Source organism: Mobula hypostoma, chromosome 6 (assembly GCF_963921235.1).
Source record: "Mobula hypostoma chromosome 6, sMobHyp1.1, whole genome shotgun sequence".
Classification (NCBI taxonomy): Eukaryota; Metazoa; Chordata; class Chondrichthyes; order Myliobatiformes; family Myliobatidae; genus Mobula; species Mobula hypostoma.
The window spans coordinates 22,445,084-22,462,697 of record NC_086102.1 but is presented as its reverse complement, the minus strand read 5'-3'; the positions used below and the strand labels follow the sequence as shown (position 1 = coordinate 22,462,697).

General features: G+C 42.8%; 1 protein-coding gene across 7 annotated transcripts in view; it reads left to right on the top strand.

Moving 5' to 3' along the window:
• Positions 1-3,551: 3,551 nt before the first annotated feature.
• The window catches only part of ttc3 (tetratricopeptide repeat domain 3), a 138,508-nt gene continuing 124,445 nt past the window's right edge, over positions 3,552-17,614 (top strand). For 2 of the 7 annotated variants that reach the window (XM_063050406.1, XM_063050401.1), the window contains exons 1-2: positions 3,830-3,913; positions 14,850-14,911. In XM_063050406.1, coding sequence (XP_062906476.1) covers positions 14,861-14,911 — 51 coding nt within the window. In that variant the 5' untranslated portion in view covers positions 3,830-3,913; positions 14,850-14,860. The other 5 variants (XM_063050402.1, XM_063050404.1, XM_063050403.1 and 2 more) reach the window with 5 other exon arrangements.

Genomic DNA, 17,614 nt, shown 5'->3' with positions numbered 1-17,614 from the left:
GACATCTAAAACTTTGATAAAACTTCTATGGATGTTTAGTGAAGAATATATTGATTGGCTGCATCACGGCCTAGTATGGAAACACCAATGCTTTTGAATGGAAAGACCATAAGATATAGGAGCAGAAGTAGGCCATTTGGCCCATTGAGTCTGCTCTGCCATTCAATCATGGGTGGATCCAATTCTTCCAGTAATCCCCATTCCCCTCCCTTCTCCCCATACCCTTTGATGCCCTGGCTAATCAAGAACCTATCTATCTCTGCCTTAAATACACCCAATGACTTGGCCTTCACAACTGCTTGTGGCAACGAATTCCACAGATCTACCACTCTCTGACTAAAGTAATTTCTCCGCATCTCTGTTCTAAATGGATGTCCTTCAATCCTGAAGTTATGGCCCTCTTGTCCTAGACTCCCCTACCATGGGAAATAACTTTGCCATATCTAATCTGTTCAGGCCTTTTAACATTCAGAATGTTTCTATGAGATCCCCTGTCATTCTCCTGAACTCCAGGGAATACAGCCCACGAGCTGCGAGGCGTTCCTCATATGGATACCCTTTTATTCCTGGAAACATTCTCATGAATCTTCTCTGAACCTTCTCCATTGTCAGTACATCCTTTTTAAAATAAAGACCCCAAAACTGCACACAATACTCTAAGTGTGGTCTCACGAATGCCTTACAGAGCCTCAACATCACATCCCTGCTCTTATATTCTGTACTTCTAGAAATGAATGCCAACATTGCATTCGCCTTCTTCACCACCGACTCAACCTGCAGGTTAACCTCTAGGGTATCCTGCACAAGGACTCCCAAGTCCCTCTGCATCTCTGCATTTTGAATTCTCTCCCCATCTAAATAATAGTCTGCCCATTTATTTCTTCCACCAAATTGCATGACCATACACTTTCCGACATTGTTATTTCATTTGCTACTTTAGGGGAATTTTCATTCCCCTAAACTATCTAAGTCTCTCTGCAGGCTCCCTGTTTCTTCAACATGACCAGGTCCTCCACCTATCTTTGTATCATCGGCAAATTTAGCCTCAAATCCATTAGTCCCATAGTCCAAGTCATTGACATACATCGTAAAAAGCAGCAGCCCCAACACCGACTCCAGTGGAACTCTACTGGTAACCAGCAGCCAGCCAGAGTAGGATCCCTTTATTCCCACTCTCTGGTTTCTGTCAATCAGCTAATGCTCCACCCATGCTAATAACTCCCCTGTAATTCCATGGGCTCTTATCTTGCTAAGAAACTTCATGTGCAGCACCTTGTCAAAGGCCTTCTGAAAATCCATGTACGCCACATCTACTGCATCTCCTTTGTCTACTCTGCTTGTAATTTCCTCAAAAAATTGCAGTAGGTTTGTCTGGCAGGATTTTCCTTTCAGGAAACCAAGCTGGCGTTGGCCTACCTTGTCATGTGCCTCCAGGTACTCCATAATTTCATCCCCACAGTCAATTCCAACAACTTCCCAACCTCTGACGTCAGGCTAACAGGTCTACAGTTTCCCTTCTGCTGTCTCTCACCCTTCTCAAATATCAGATTAACATTTGCAATTTTCCAGTCATCCACAGTACAATGCCCGCATCTGTCGATTCTTGAAAGATCATAGTTAACGCCTCCGCAATCTCTCCAGCTACTTCCTTCAGAACCCAAGGCTGCATTCCATCAGGTCCAGGAGATTTATCCAGCCTCAGACCATTAAGCTTCCTGAGTACCTTCTCAGTCATAATTTTCACTGCACCTACTTCACTTCCCCGACACTCTTGAATGTCCGGTATACTGCAGATGTCTTCCACTGTGAAGACTGATGCAAAATACGCATTCAGTTCCTCTGCCATCTCTGCATCTCTCATTACAATATCTCCAACGTCATTTTCTACCGGTCCTATATCTACCCTCAACTCCCTTTTACCCTTTATATACTTAAAAAAGCTTTTAGTGTCCTCTTTAATATTAGTCGCCAGCTTCCTTTCATAATTCATCTTTTCTTTCTGCAATTTTTTAAAAGCTTCCCTATCCTCTATCTTCCTACCAGCTCTGGCTTCCTTGTATGCCCTCTCCTTTTCTTGGTCTTTGGCTCTGACCTCACTTGTCAGACATGGTAGTGTCCTTCGTCCATTTGAAAATTTCTTGTTTGGAATATATCTATCTTGCATTTCCCTCATTTTTTGCAGCAACTCCAACCATTACTGCTCTGCTTTCCTTCCTGCTAGGGTCCCCTTCCAGTCAACTCTGCCCAGTTCCGCTCTTATGCCATTGTAATTTCCTTTATTCCACTGAAATACCAACACATTGGGTTTTAGTTTCTCCTTCTCAAATTTTAAAGTGAACTCGACCATATTGTGATCACTGTTCCTTAACCAATGGATCATCGCACAACACCCAATCCAGCACAGCTGATCCCCTAGTGGGCTCAACAACAAGCTGTTCTAAAAAGCCATCCCTTAGACATTCTACAAATTCTCTCTCTTGCGGTCCAGTGCTGGCCTGCTTTACCCAATCCACTTTCATGTTAAAATCCCCAACGATTATCATGACATTGCCCTTTTACACGTTTTCTATCTCCTGCTGTAATTTGTAATCCACATCCCGGCTGCTATTTGGAGGCCTGTATACAACTGACATTAGGGTCCTTTTACCCTTGCCATTTCTTAACTCAACCCATAGATACTCTACACCTTCCAATCCTATGTCTACACCTTCCGAAAATTCTACGAAAGGTAGTGGATTCTGCCCAGTATATGCACCCCCCCCCCGTCAAATACTGAGCACATCTACATGAAATGCTGTCGCAGGAAAGCAACATCAATTATCGGAGATCCCTATCACCCAGGTCATGCTTTCTTCTCGCTGCTGCCATCAAATAAAAGGTATGAGTGCCTCAGGACTCTCACCACCAGCTCCAAGAGCAGTTACTACCCCTCAATCATCAGGCTCTTGAATAAAAGGGGTTAACTACACTCACTTGCCTCATCACTGAAATGTTTCTGCAACCAATGGTCTCACTTTATGGACTCTTTATCTCATAATTTATTGCTATTTATTTAAACTTGCATTTGCACTGTTTTATTGTCTTGTGCACTCTGTTTGATTTCATTGATCCTGTTATAGTTACTATTTTATAGATTTGCTACGTGTACCAACAAGAAAATTAATCTCAGGGCTGTATATGGTGGCATATGTACTGTACTTTAGTAATAAAATTTACATTGTGATTTGAACATGGGCACAGGTTTCAGAAAGGCACTCTTTGTAGATCAATGTCTTTGAATTATTTTCTACTCTTAAGTTGATTTTTATGTACCTAATTATTTGCCAGTGAGTGAGATGCTGTCAAAGTCAGGCAGGTGTTTTTGTAAGTGTGTGTAAACTCAGGGGTATTTCGCCTGACTAGTCACACTGCCTTCGTGTCACTCCCTGGGCGTGAAGAAACCCTCTGCCGTTGTCTTACCTTATTTGTTCTACAAATCTGCCGCAGAATGGCCTTTAACCAATTGCAAACCAGTCCTGATTTTGCAATAAAGGGCATCACAACAGGGATGATCCTTACGAAATGAGGAATGCTGGGACAGATAGTCCTACGAAGTCTAACTGCTGAACAGGATCCCATGGTGTTAAGAGGTGTACTAGCACGGGCTGAAGATGGCTGACTGAGAGTGGGGATTTAGAGGTACTTTTCAGGATTGATGCCAGAGACTAGTGGAGATCCGCAGGGGTCGGTGTCAGGACAGGGACAAAGCTGCCGGTCGGAGCAACCCTACGTCAACACGCCATCTTGTCCGGGGAGTGGGTATGTGACGTCAACGCCAGGGTGCGGAAACGTATTTGAGGTCGGAAGTGACGTTGCGTGCCATCGCGGGCGACGTGACGAGGCGGTTGGCGATTCTGACAGCGGAGGCGGGGGGGTGAGTGTCCTTCGGTACCGCGGTTCGGACCGGGCGGCAGGGAGGGGTCTTCGGGTAGCACCTCCGCCCGCCGCTTGGCGAGCGCGGTCCTCCGTTTTGCTCCTCCCGGGCCGGCCTTTTATTGTCGATCAAGGCTGCCGTCAGAGGAAGCATCCGTTTCGCCCACAACCCCAAACCCCATTGCGGCTGCCCGGGTCCCTTTGGACGGCGCAGTTGTTGCCACCTTTCTGAAGGAGATGCTCCACTCCACTCGCTTCCCTGTTTGCCACCTGCCACACTCTGAAGGAGCCCTCATAGACCTATGAAAGGTGCCCTCAGTAGCAGAGCAGTTTTCATGATACTTCGAGAGAGAGTTCCAACTGCACAGGAAGGGATCCTTGCCACACATTTCTGAACCTTGGAAAATCTATGGAATAAGATGCTGTTTGTTCAGTTTTGTTTATATCTGCATAAGATCGGTACCCTTTTAGATCTGTTTTGTCTGATACGTCTGTCATATGGTCAGAGTTTCTGCCTTTACCATCTGTTCAGGCGGTGAGTTCTAGCCCCCTTAACAGCTGTAAAAAGGATTTTCTCCCTGTAATCTTTCTGCCAGTTACTTTAACTGTGTGCTTCCTGGCTTGTTTTCTGCTACGTGAAGTAAATTCTTCCTTTTTATTCTGTCAAGGTATCTTCATAAATATGCACCTGTATACTCACCACAGCTTTCTCTCACTCAATGAAAAAAATTGTCTTTCTTTTTTAAATTTTAACGCTGGCAGCATCTACTATACATGCACTAGTTGGAAAAACTGCCCGGCTGTCCCCATAGTCACTGGAACTTTTAAATCCATGTAAGATTTCCAGATAACACACATAAAAGTTGCTGGTGAACGCAGCAAGCCAGGCAGCATCTCTCGGAAGAGGTGCAGTCGACGTTTCAGGCCGAGACCCTTCGTCAGGGCATGATGAGTCCTGACGAACGGTCTCGGCCTGAAATGTCGACTGCACCTCTTCCGAGAGATGCTGCCTGGCCTGCTGCGTTCACCAGCAACTTTTATGTGTGTTGCTTGAATTTCCAGCGTCTGCAGAATTCCTGTTGTTTAAGATTTCCAGATGATCCATTGGCCAATAACATGTTTCTTGAGAGTTGCTGCCATCCAGGTTAATGAATAGATTTTATTACATTTTTAATTTTAACACAGTAAATAGTAGAAATATTTTTTTGAAAGTTAGGAAAATAGTATGATTACTTAACCAATATATTTATTGGTCTAGATGGGTATCTGGTCAATGCTCATCTTGACTTTGCCCATGCTCACAAAATATTGATGGCTATGGATTTAATGATAGTTGGGCAGATTGTAACTAATTTTTATATATTCATATTTGTGGCAAGGGATATCACTATGATGGGTGTCATTGGTTGTCCATATCTAATTTAGCTTGAGAAAATCACTTAGAACTATGACAGTCCTGGTAAAGCTACTTCTGTAGTGTTGTCGGTTAAGGAGATCCAGGATCTGGACTCTTTCATCTGACTAATAAATTTGCTTTGGGTCACAAGTTATGTGCTTCAAAGCCAATAATTTGTTCAGGTGTGTTGCTTGGTTTATTGTCAGATCTGTACGTGTTATTCATGTAAACAGAGTTGAATTGGCTGAAAGTGATGTTGTGAACCTCAGAGGCTGCGATAAATCAGACGTTGGTTTGTCATTTTATGCATTACAGTCCTATTGCCCTAGATGTTTGAAGGTGAACTGCAGCTGAAATCATCTTTATAAATGTCATTAGTTAGCCTATCTGATAACGTTTTGAGAATGTCAGCCTAGTAGTGTGTTCTTGCTCAATCACTTGTTTAACATTCTAATGTCATCTAGACTGTTTTGATTAGATGCTGGAAATTTCAACACAGCTGCATAAAACAGCAAATTCCCAGCTGCCAAATTTTCAGCAGTAGATTATCTGCACTAATATTGGGGGTCTGCTGCTGTTTGTAGAAGATTGATTTGTGTATACCTTGCATCTAGGTCTATTTAATTAGCTGACATCCTGAAGGGGTTTATGTAGCTGTAAATAATCTGGAATTTTGGGGGAAAGACACTAACCCATTGACCATTAAAACTACCAGATTGTTCTGCAAAAATAAACCATCTGGTTCGCAACTGTCTCTCTCCATCAAAACGTTGTCTAGCCACCTACTTGCCATTACTGAGTTCTCCATCACAAGCATCCCAGATGGACCAGTCACAGAACAATATTGTATTTTAAGGGGCTGGATCTCCAGCCTCACGTAACTCTCCTCCTCATACCCTAATAGCTTTTCCACTATCTCTTAGGCAAGGGCATGATGAAATGTTCTCTACTTGTCTGGATTCAGGGAAAACTGGCATCAACCATATTAAGCATTGTATCCTTCCATTAATGATGCCAAGTGGCTACAGTGTGCCCCATCCATTAAAAAAACATGGCATTTATGTGCCCAGGCTACTTCAGTTGAACCTCCCAAACCCAAGATTTCTATCATCAAGAACGGCAAGGACAAGAGTTGATTGGTGCACAGCCATATTCAGAGTCCCCTCCAAGTTGCACACTATCTTGACTTACAGATATATTGCCACTTATTCATTGTCGATTTGTCAAAATCTTAAAACTTCCTCCACAACAGCACTCTGGGAGTACCCCAATCTGAAGGATAGTGATGTCAAGATTCTGAGAATTAATTTTTAAAATTGGATATTTTTTAGTTGAATGAATCATGATTGATATTACTGTTTGGCCATAACAATTATGAATGACTTCAAGAATTTCACTGTGACCTTTAATTATTCCTCTCTTCACTTACACAGTGAAGAGAACATTAATTTAAAGTCAAAAACACAAAATAATCTGCAGATGCTGGGATCAGAGCAACACTCACAATACGCCGGAGGAACTCAGCAGGTCGGGCAGCATCAGTGGAAAGGATGAGTCATCGTTATGGGCCAGAACTTCCGGTAATTCCTTCCCCCTCCCTTCCTCTATCCCTATTTCATTCTGCCCCCCCCCCAGCTGCCTATCACCTCCCTCATGGTTCTGCCTCCTTCTACTACCCATTGTTTTCCTGCCTATGACGTCCCTGCTTCCTCTCCCCCACCCCTTTGTTTTTCAAATTACTGGTTTTTCAGCTGAAACTACCCTCCCCCACCTTTCTTCAGTCCTGAGGAAGAGTTCTGCCCCGAAACATCGACTCATCCTTTCCACTGATGCTGCCTGACCTGCTGAGTTCCTCCAGCATATTGTGAGTGTTGCCTTAATTTAAAATCAAGCTTTAACAGTATGAACAATTTCTTATAATATGAATATCTGTGGAAAAGAATAGATTTTATTCAACTATAAGGAAACATAAAGTAGAATACAAGCACACCATTTGTCATGCAGTGTTGTAATATCATAGCACTATGATTGCATCACGTCATTTTTTTTCTAAAAGAGTAATCCTTCGAGGAGCTAGAATCAACTCATTGTGAATAATCATCTTGTATACTTGTTACTTCTAAGCCTGAGGTGCACTGCTCTTGCACTTTTTTGTCATTCAGAATATTCTGGATTCTTTTCTTTAACATTTGGTTCTATGTCTCTTGCACGAGTGTTCTCTGTGTAAAAATCAGTACTGAGTATCACCCAACTGCATACTTTTACCGCTCATTTGACACTTTCCAGCTTTCACACCTGCATGTTCGACTATTACCATTCAAACAGGCTTCCTTATTTTTAAAGGATATAATATGATGAATTTATTGCATCACAATTGTAGTTAAAATTATTATTTCTGATTGTACCATCAAAATTTGCTCTTCATCTAATTAACCAAGATTTCACGATCAAGTGTTTTTATTATCTGCAAATAAATTCTTTTGATCTAATTTCATTTCCTGTCACTGATCATAGAACATAGAAAACCTACAGCACAGCACAATACAGGCCCTTCTGCCCACAATGCTGTGCCGAACATGTCCTTACCTTACCTTAGAAATTACCTACGATTACACATAGCCCTCTATTTTTCTAGGCTCCATGTACCTATCCAGGAGTCTCTTAAAAGACCCTATCGTATCTGCCTCCACCAGTGTCGCCGGCAGCCCATTCCACGCACTCACCACTCCCTGCGTTTTTTAAAAAAAAACAACTTACCCTGACATCTCCTCTGTATCTACTTCCAAGCACCTTAAAACTGTGCCCTCTTGTGCTAGCAATTTCAGACCTGGGAAAAAGCCTCTGACAATCCACACGATCAATGCCTCTCATCATCTTATACACCTTTATCAGGTCACCTCTCATCCTCCGTCGCTCCAAGCGGAAAAGGCCGAGTTCACGCAATCTGTTTTCATAAGGCATGCTCCCCAATCCAGGCAACATCCTTGTAAATCTTCTCTGCACCCTTTCTATGGTTTCCACATCCTTCCTGTAGTGAGGTGACCAGAACTGAGCACAGTACTCCAAATGGGGTCTGACCGGGGTCCTACTGTATTTAGCTACAGCATTACCTCTCGGATCCTAAACTCAATCCCACGATTGATGAGGGCTAATGCACCGTATGCCTTCTTAACCACAGAATCAACCTGCACAGCAGCTTTGAGTGTCCTATGGACTCTGACCTCAAGATCCCTCTGATCCTCCACACTGCCAAGAGTCTTACCATTAATACTATATTCTGCCGTCATATTTGACTTACCAAAATGAATCACCTCACACTTATTTGGGTTGAACTCCATCTGCCACTTCTTAGCCCAATTTTGCATCCTGTCAATGGGACCTCTTGACAGCCCTCCACACTATCCACAACACTCCCAACCTTTGTGTCATCAGCAAATTTACTAACCCATCCCTCCACTTCCTCATCCACATCACTTATAAAAATCACGAAGGGAAGGGGTCCCAGAACAGATCCCTGAGGCACACCACTAGTCACTGACCTCCATGCAGAACATGACCCATCGACAACCACTCTTTGCCTTCTGTGGGCAAGCCAGCTCTGGATCCACAAAGCAAGGTCCCCTTGGATCCCATGCCTCCTTATCAAATGCTTTGCTGAAATCCATATGCACTACATCTACTACTCCACCTTCATCAATGTGTTTAGTCACATCCTGAAAAAATTCTATCAGGCTTGTAAGGCACGACCTGCCTTTGACAAAGCCATGCTCACTATTCCTAATCATATTATGCCTCTCCAAATGTTCATAAATCATGCCTCTCAGGATCTTCTCCATCAACTTACCAACCACTGAAGTAAGAATCACTGGTCCATAATTTCCTGGGCTATCTCTACTCCCTTTCTTTAATAAGGGAACAACATCCGCAACCCTCCAATCCTCCGGAACCTCTCCTGTCTCCATTGATAATGCAAAGATCATCGCCAAAGGCTCAGCAATCTCCTCCCTTGCCTCCCACAGTAGCCTGGAGTACATCTCGTACGGTCCTGGAGACTTATCCATCTTGATGCTTTCCAAAAGCTCCAGCCCATCCTCATTCTTAATATCTATATGCTCAAGCTTTTCTTTCTGCTGTAAGTCATCCCTACAATTGCCAAGATCCTTCTCCGTAGTGAATACTGAAGCAAAGTACTCATTAAGTACCTCTGCTGTCTCCTCCGGTTCCATACACGCTTTTCCACAGTCACACTTGATTAGTCCTATTCTTTCACGTGTTATCCTCTTGCTCTTCTCATACTTGTAGAATGCCTTGGGGTTTTCCTTAATCCTGTCCACCAAGGACTACTCATGGTCCCTTCTGGCTCTCCTAATTTAAGCTCTTCTTAAGCTCCTTCCTGCTAGCCTTATAATCTTCTAGATCTCTATCATTATCTAGTTTTTTTAACCTTTTGTAAGTTTTTCTTCTTGACTAGATTTACAACAGCCTTTGTACATCACAGTTCCTGTACCCTACCATCCTTTCCCTGTCTCATTGGAACATACCTATGTAGAACTCCACGCAAATATCTCCTGAACATTTGCCACATTTCTTCCATACATTTCCCTGAGAACATCTGTTCACAATTTATGCTTCCAAGTTCCTGCCTGATAGCCTCATATTTTCCCTTACTCCAATTAAACACTTTCCTAGTTTGTCTGTTCTTATCCCTCTCTAGTGCTTTGGTAAGGGAGATAGAATTGTGATCACTATCTCCAAAATGCTGTCCCACTGAGAGATCTGACACCTGACCAGGTTCATTTCCCAATACCAGATCAAGTACAGCCTCTCCTCTTGGAGGCTTATCTACATATTGTGTCAAGAAACCTTCCAGAACACACCTAACAAACTCCACCCCACCTAAACCCTTTGCTCTTGGCTAGTGGTCACCAACCAGTCGATCGCGATCGACCGGCGATCTTTGAGACTTTCCCAGTAGATCCCGAAAAAATAAATAAATAAATAAATAAATAAATAAATACACAAATACATTATGCCTAATAAACCTTTTGATGCAAAAGCAAATTTTACCCCTAGAGCGTATATGTGAGTCATATGTAGTAACTTCTACTTTGAAAAAGGACCACTAGACAACTTCATGTCCAAAGAAACAACTTTATCTGGGACGGCAAAACCATACACACATGCGCAGAAAAGACCGGAAGTAAAACCCCGCAACCTCTGTTTACAAACAGCTTTCCGTAGCAGGAGTATTGCTGTATTGGTAAAGCAATACTTCTTGACCAGATTTCTAATTGGTATTACCGATCTTAATTGGTATTAACTTATCTTTATAATGCTCACATTACAATACCTTTAATTCTAAGTGTCATTATTTAATTTTATTTCAACACGAAAAATAAATGAATAAAAATTGACTATTGCACTCAGTGTGATGACTGGGGCTGAATACTTTCTGCTAGTTCCCTGAAATTTGGCTCATAACTACAGACAGCCACTCTGAGACAGTCTGTGAGGTATCTGTCAGTAAAACGACTCCTGTACTTAGATTTAATAATTTTCATCTGTGAAGATGCAATTTCACACAGATAAGTTGACCCGAAGTAGGCACTGACTTTTAGTGCACATGCGGTGAGATGAGGAAACTTTTCCCTACTGACAAGCCCCCAAAAGACACCGTCCTTTGATCTTGCTTTAAGCTCGATGTCATTTTGCAAATCAATTATTTCCATTTCAGTATCACTTGGCACACCAAATACTTGCTGGAATTTGGCTGCTATCTGTCTATATCGATCGGCAGAAATGGATTTGAAATAAATGCAGCAATATCTTTCATGATGTTTAACTTCCCAAAACACCCATCGAACTCTATTGCCAGTTTGTCTAGGTAAGCACAGTATTGCTCAGGGCGAAAAGCATTCTTTTTCCTTGATGGCCTATAACGGTTTCTCCAAGTTGGAAAAATGTGTCAGCCTCCCATTCTTTAAATTTGAAATCCAAACACCGAGCTTGGCCTTAAACGCATTTACTGAGCTTATCACGTGGGGCAGGTGTTGGTCTTTTCCCATGAGCTCGCTGTTAAGTGCGTTTAATTTAGCCGTTAGGTCTGTCAGAAACCCTAAATCCAGTAGCCACGCATCATCTGACAGTTCCTCATGCTCCTCGTTTCTTTATCTCAGGCAGCAAGTCAACAAACCGTTGCAGCACAGCGCCCTCGCAAACCTCCTGACAGACTGAATATTCAAATGGACAGTTTCCTTTGTTAGACTGAATGTTGAATCTGCCACGTTTTTCAGGTGTTTTGTATTGGTAAACTGTTACTGAGACACTAGTGTAAGTTTCAGGGGTACGCAAGATAATGACACCACTGTTTTTTGTTTCCCATTCTTTTACATTTGGGGAATGTTGGAATTTAAAGGGGGAGAAGTGTTGTAATGTGAACATTATAAAGATAAGTTAATACCAATTAGGATAATGGTAATATAGCGATACTCCCGCTACAGAAAACTGTTTAAACGGAGGTCGTTTCTGGGGTTGTGGGGTTTTACTTCCAGTCTTTTCTGCACGTGTGTATAAGCCCCTCCACCGCGTTGGTTTTGCCATCCCAGATGAAGTTGTTCCTTTGGGCATGAAGTTGTCAAGTGGTCCTTTTTCAAAGTAGAAGTTACTACAAAAGGTATGACGTATTGTAATATTCTTAAAGGAAGACAGCTATGGCCTGTTTGATATGCAAGTTAGTTATAGGGTTTTCTTGGTTGAATTAATTTGAAAGTTTGACAAAAGCATTTTATGTAATTCAAATACAATTAGCCCAAATAAAAGGCCTCAAGTTGGAAGTACAATCTGAGCTGTTTTTTCTCTAAACGATTTAGTAGGTCGATCTTGCCGTTCACTAAGGCTGAGGTAGGGGATCTTGGGCTTAAAAAGGTTGGCGACCACTACTCTAGGGAGAGGCCAATCGATATTTGGGAAATTAAAATCTCCCACCTCAACAGCACCTTTCCAGAATCTGTCTCCCTATCTGCTCCTCAATGTCCCTGTTACTATTGGGTGGTCTATAAAAAACACCCGGTTTTGTTATTGACCCGTTCCTGTTCCTAACTTCCACCCACAGAGACTCCGTAGACAATCCCTCCGTGACTTCCTCCTTTTTTTGCAGCCATGACGCTTTCCCTGATCAACGGTACCGCGCCCCCTCTTCTTTTGCCGCCCTCCCGGTCCTTTCTGAAACATCTAAAGCCTGGCACTCGAAGTAATCATTCCTGCCCCTGAGCCATCCAAGTCTCTCTCATGGCCACAACATCATAGCTCCAAGTACTGATCCACGCTCTAAGCTCATCCACTTTGTTCATGATGCTTCGTGCATTAAAATAGACACATCTCAAACCAACGGTCTGAGTGCATCCCTTCTCTGTCACCTGCCTATCCTCCCTCTTGCCCTGTCTCCAAGCTTTCTCTATTTGTGAACCAACCACCTCTTCCTCCGTCTCTTCAGCTCGGTTCCCACCCCCGCCCCCCAGCAATTCCAGTTTAAACTCTTTCCCAATAGCCTCAGGAAACCTCCCCACCAAGATATTGGTCCCCCTAGGATTCAAGTGCAACCTGTCCCTTTTGTACAGGTCACACCTGCCCCAAAAGAGGTCCCAATGATCCAGAAACCTGAATCCCTGCCCCTGCTCCAATCTCTCAGCCACCCATTTATCCTATACCTCATTCTTTTCCGATACTCTTTTCATATCTAAAGACAGGTGAAAAAGTATTGAGAAAAAGAGTAGAAACCCATCTGTCAGGTTAAAAACCTGTATTGTATATTATACAATCGTTGCCTAGTCATTTATAAATGCAAAATATGTTCAGTGGCCTGATACACCTGGTCGTTAATGTAAATATTGATTCAGCAATCGTGTGACAAGAACTCTGTGTAAACACGTCAAGAGGTTCAGTTGTTGTTCAGACTAAACATCAGATGGGGAAGAAATGTGATTTTACTGACTTTAACTATGAATAATTGTGATGCCAGATGGGCTGGTTTGAGTATCTTGAAACTGCTACTCTGAGATTTTCACACACAATAGTCTCTAAATTTTACAGAGAATGAAAAACAAAACATCCAGTGATTGGCAGTTCTGTGGGTGAAAACACCTTGTTAATGAGAGAGGTCAGAGAAGAATGGGCATAGTGGTTCAGGCTGACATGGAACTGACAGTAACTCAATCACACATCATAACAGTGGTGTGCAGAAGAGCATCTCTGAACACACAACACATCAAACGATGAAGTGGATGGGCTGCAGAAACAGAAGAGCATGAACCTACATTCAGTGGCCACTTTATTAGGTAGAGGACTCTGACCCAGCCATTCAAGGAATTTTCTTCCTTTAAACCAATTTATGTTTGCTCTGACAGTGTGCTTTGGGTCATTGTCCTACTAAAAGACAAACTTCTTCCCCAGTTTAATATTTCTGGCAGAGGCTAGCACATTTTTATCCAGGATCTCTCTGGATTTAGCAGCATTCATCTTCCCATTAATTCTGACCAGATTTCCAGTCCCCATAACATCCCCACAGCACGATGCTACCTCCACCCTACTTTGCATTAGGAATGGTGTTACTTGGCTGATGTGCTGTATGAGATTTATGTTACATGTACTGCTTAGCGTAGAGGCCAAGAGGTTCCACTTTGGGCACATCTGACCACAAGACCTTCTTCCGCTTCTTTACAGTATCTTCTTAGTGACGCTTTGAGAAGTCTTTATAGGCATGGATATGTTTCTTTTTAGCCAGGGCTGCGTCTTTGCAGCTCTTCCATAAATTCCCTTTTTGTGCGAAGCCTTAGAGATTGTGGAGCCATGAACTTGATCTCCAGTTGCAGCTACTGATTACTCAGCTTATTCAGAGCGACTAGGTGTCACGTTAGCCTCTCGTACAAGTGCCATTCTTCTCCAGTGACTACGTTTAGAGAGGGTGACGTGACCTAGGCAGTAGGGCTGTAGTTTCATATTTTTCCACTCCACTTTTTCATGATGGACTGCACTGAGCTGCAAGGCACATTCAGTGCCTTTGAGATGGTCTTGAACCATTCCCAAAATTTGTGATTCTCATTAATATTTCCCTGACCTGACTTGAATGGTTTTTGTCTTCATTTTGGTTTGGTCTGTTGAAAATCTACCATACTGTTGGACCTTAGAGAGAGAAAGGGAGGTATTTATCCTTTTAAATTCATTGAAAACAGGTGACTCCAACTTTCTACATTAACAAATTGGTGATTTTAGTAAGGTATTGTACAATATTGCACCTGAGGAAAGTTAGCACAGTAATTAGAAAGGGATAATACTTTTTCAGCCTCACAGTTTGGGTTTTTAATTTTTAGTAAATTGTTGAGAAGTTTTGGAATTTTTCTTTTGATTTGACATACACAATGTTTTGTAGAGTAGTTCAAAATTCCTACTTCAATATATTTTTTAAATTTAGAAATTGAGACAGTAAAATGTGAAAATAGTTGTGGGAGCTGAATACTTTTTCAAGGCACTGCAAATGTTTTTTCAGGGTCAACAGTCATGGATGATTCTAGTTCAGACTCGGATGATGTCAAGCTGATCAACTTTACGGTACGTTCTCAGGAAACCTGAATGGAGAAATTCACTTTCAAATATGCAAAAGTATATGTGGCTCTTTCTTAAATAACATAAATTGTGACTAAGCAAACAGTTGCAGATTTTGTAAGCTTCAAGAAACTTGTGGAAATTCGGAATAGGTCAAACAGCAGATGTCAACTTTAAGTGCAAATCCATCATAACTATTGTTTGATCAGTTATCACATGTCATATATGGTCTCAGGGGCAGTGACCCATAAAAGGTTGCACAATACTTCAAAATTCATGCTGAATAAAGTAAATTAAAGAAAAACTTTTCCATTAAGTGGAAGGAAATAATTTTGTTTTTTGCTGTTGATTATTGTCAAGCAGCTTTCATTAATAAATGAGCCAAATGTTTTCTGATCACATTAAATATGCCTATGTTTCGCAGTATAAATATGCAAGTTTTGGAAACATGAAATAAAACAACATATGCAGGAAATACACAGCAGAAAGAACAGAATCAGAAAGTAATGAAGCAGAGATCACCTTGAGTGTTCTCAGGCTTAGTTCAGTGGCAAAAATGTTATTTTCTCAAGTGTTACTTATTGCTCTGAGAAATAAAAAATATCTAAAATGCTTTTGTTGGCTTTGTGGAAGAATCTATGTTCCGTACCTATTCTGGTATCTGTCCCCCACTTTTCCTTCGCTACATCGACGACTGCATTGGCGCTGCTTCCTGCACGCATGCTGAGCTCGTTGACTTTATTAACTTTGCCTCCAACTTTCACCCTGCCCTCAAGTTTACCTGGTCCATTTCCGACACCTCCCTCCCCTTTCTAGATCTTTCTGTCTCTATCTCTGGAGACAGCTTATCCACTGATGTCTACTATAAGCCTACTGACTCTCACAGCTATCTGGACTATTCCTCTTCTCACCCTGTCTCTTGCAAAAATGCCATCCCCTTCTCGCAATTCCTCCGTCTCCGCCGCATCTGCTCTCAGGATGAGGCTTTTCATTCCAAGACGAGGGAGATGTCCTCCTTTTTTAAAGAAAGGGGCTTTCCTTCCTCCACCATCAACTCTGATCTCAAACGCATCTCCCCCATTTCACGTACATCTGCTCTCACTCCATCCTCCCGCCACCCCACTAGGAATAGGGTTCCCCTGGTCCTCACCTACCACCCCACCAGCCTCCAGGTCCAACATGTTATTCTCCGTAACTTCCACCACCTCTAACGGGATCCCACCACTAAGCACATCTTTCCCTCCTGCCCCCCCCCCCGCTTTCCACAGGGATCGCTCCCTATGCGACTCCCTTGTCCATTCGTCCCCCCCATCCCTCCCCACTGATCTCCCTCCTGGCATTTATCCTTGTAAGCGGAACAAGTGCTACACATGCCCTTACACTTCCTCCCTTACCACCATTCAGGGCCCCAGACAGTCCTTCCAGGTGAAGCGACACTTCACCTGTGAGTCGGCTGGGGTGATATACTGCGTCCGGTGCTCCCGATGTGGCCTTCTATATATTGGCAAGACCTGACGCAGACTGGGAGACCGCTTTGCTGAACACCTCCGCTCTGTCGGCCAGAGAAAGCAGGATCTCCCAGTGGCCACACATTTTAATTCCATATCCCATTCCCATTCTGACATGTCTATCCACTGCCTCCTCTACTGTAAAGATGAAGCCACACTCAGGCTGGAGGAACAACACCTTATATTCCGTCTGGGTAGCCTCCAACCTGATGGCATGAACATTGACTTCTCTAACTTCCACTAATGCCCCACCTCCCCCTCGTACCCATCCGTTATTTATTTTTATACACACATTCTTTCTCTCACTCTCCTTTTTCTCCCTCTGTTCCTCTGACTATATCCCTTGCCCATCCTCTGGGTCCCCCCCCCCCAACCCTTGTCTTTCTCCCCGGACCTCCTGTCCCATGATCCTCTCATATCCCCTTTGCCAATCACCCGTCCAGCTCTTGGCTCCATCCCTCCCCCTCCTGTCTTCTCCTATCATTTTGGATCTCCCCCTCCCCCTCCCACTTTCAAATCTCTTACTAACTCTTCCTTCAGTTAGTCCTGATGAAGGGTCTCGGCCTGAAACGTCAACTGTACCTCTTCCTAGAGATGCTGCCTGGCCTGCTGCGTTCACTAGCAACTTTGATGTGTGTTTCTAAAATGCCACTCTTCTTTATAGGTGCTGGCTAACCTGTTGTAGACTTTTAATATTTAATGTGGGTGACCTTACTATTTTACTTAACCCTGTATATTTAAACATTTTTTTTTGTGGATACACGTTTCTGCCAACGGGCAATCAGATAATTGTTCCAAATCATTTCATACTGTCTTTGTAGCTATGAAAGTGATGCAGAGGAGATTTACCAGAATGCTGTCTGGGTTCGAGAACATGTCTTATTGGGAAAAGTTGAGTGAACTAGGGTTTTTCTTCTTTGGAGCAAAGAAGTGTGATAGGAGACTGATAGATGTGTATAAGATTATAAGAGACATATATAGAGTGGACAGCCAGCACCTTTTTCTCAGAGCAACAATGGATAATAGCAGAGGATACCCTTTTAAGCTGAGTGGAGAGAAGTTTGGCGGGGGATGTCAGAAGTAGGTATTTTACACTGCCAGGGTCAGTGGTTGAGCCTGATACATTAGGGACATTTAAAAGACTCTTAAATAGGCAAATGGATGAAAGGAAAATGGAAGTTGTGGGCTAAGTAGGAGCTTA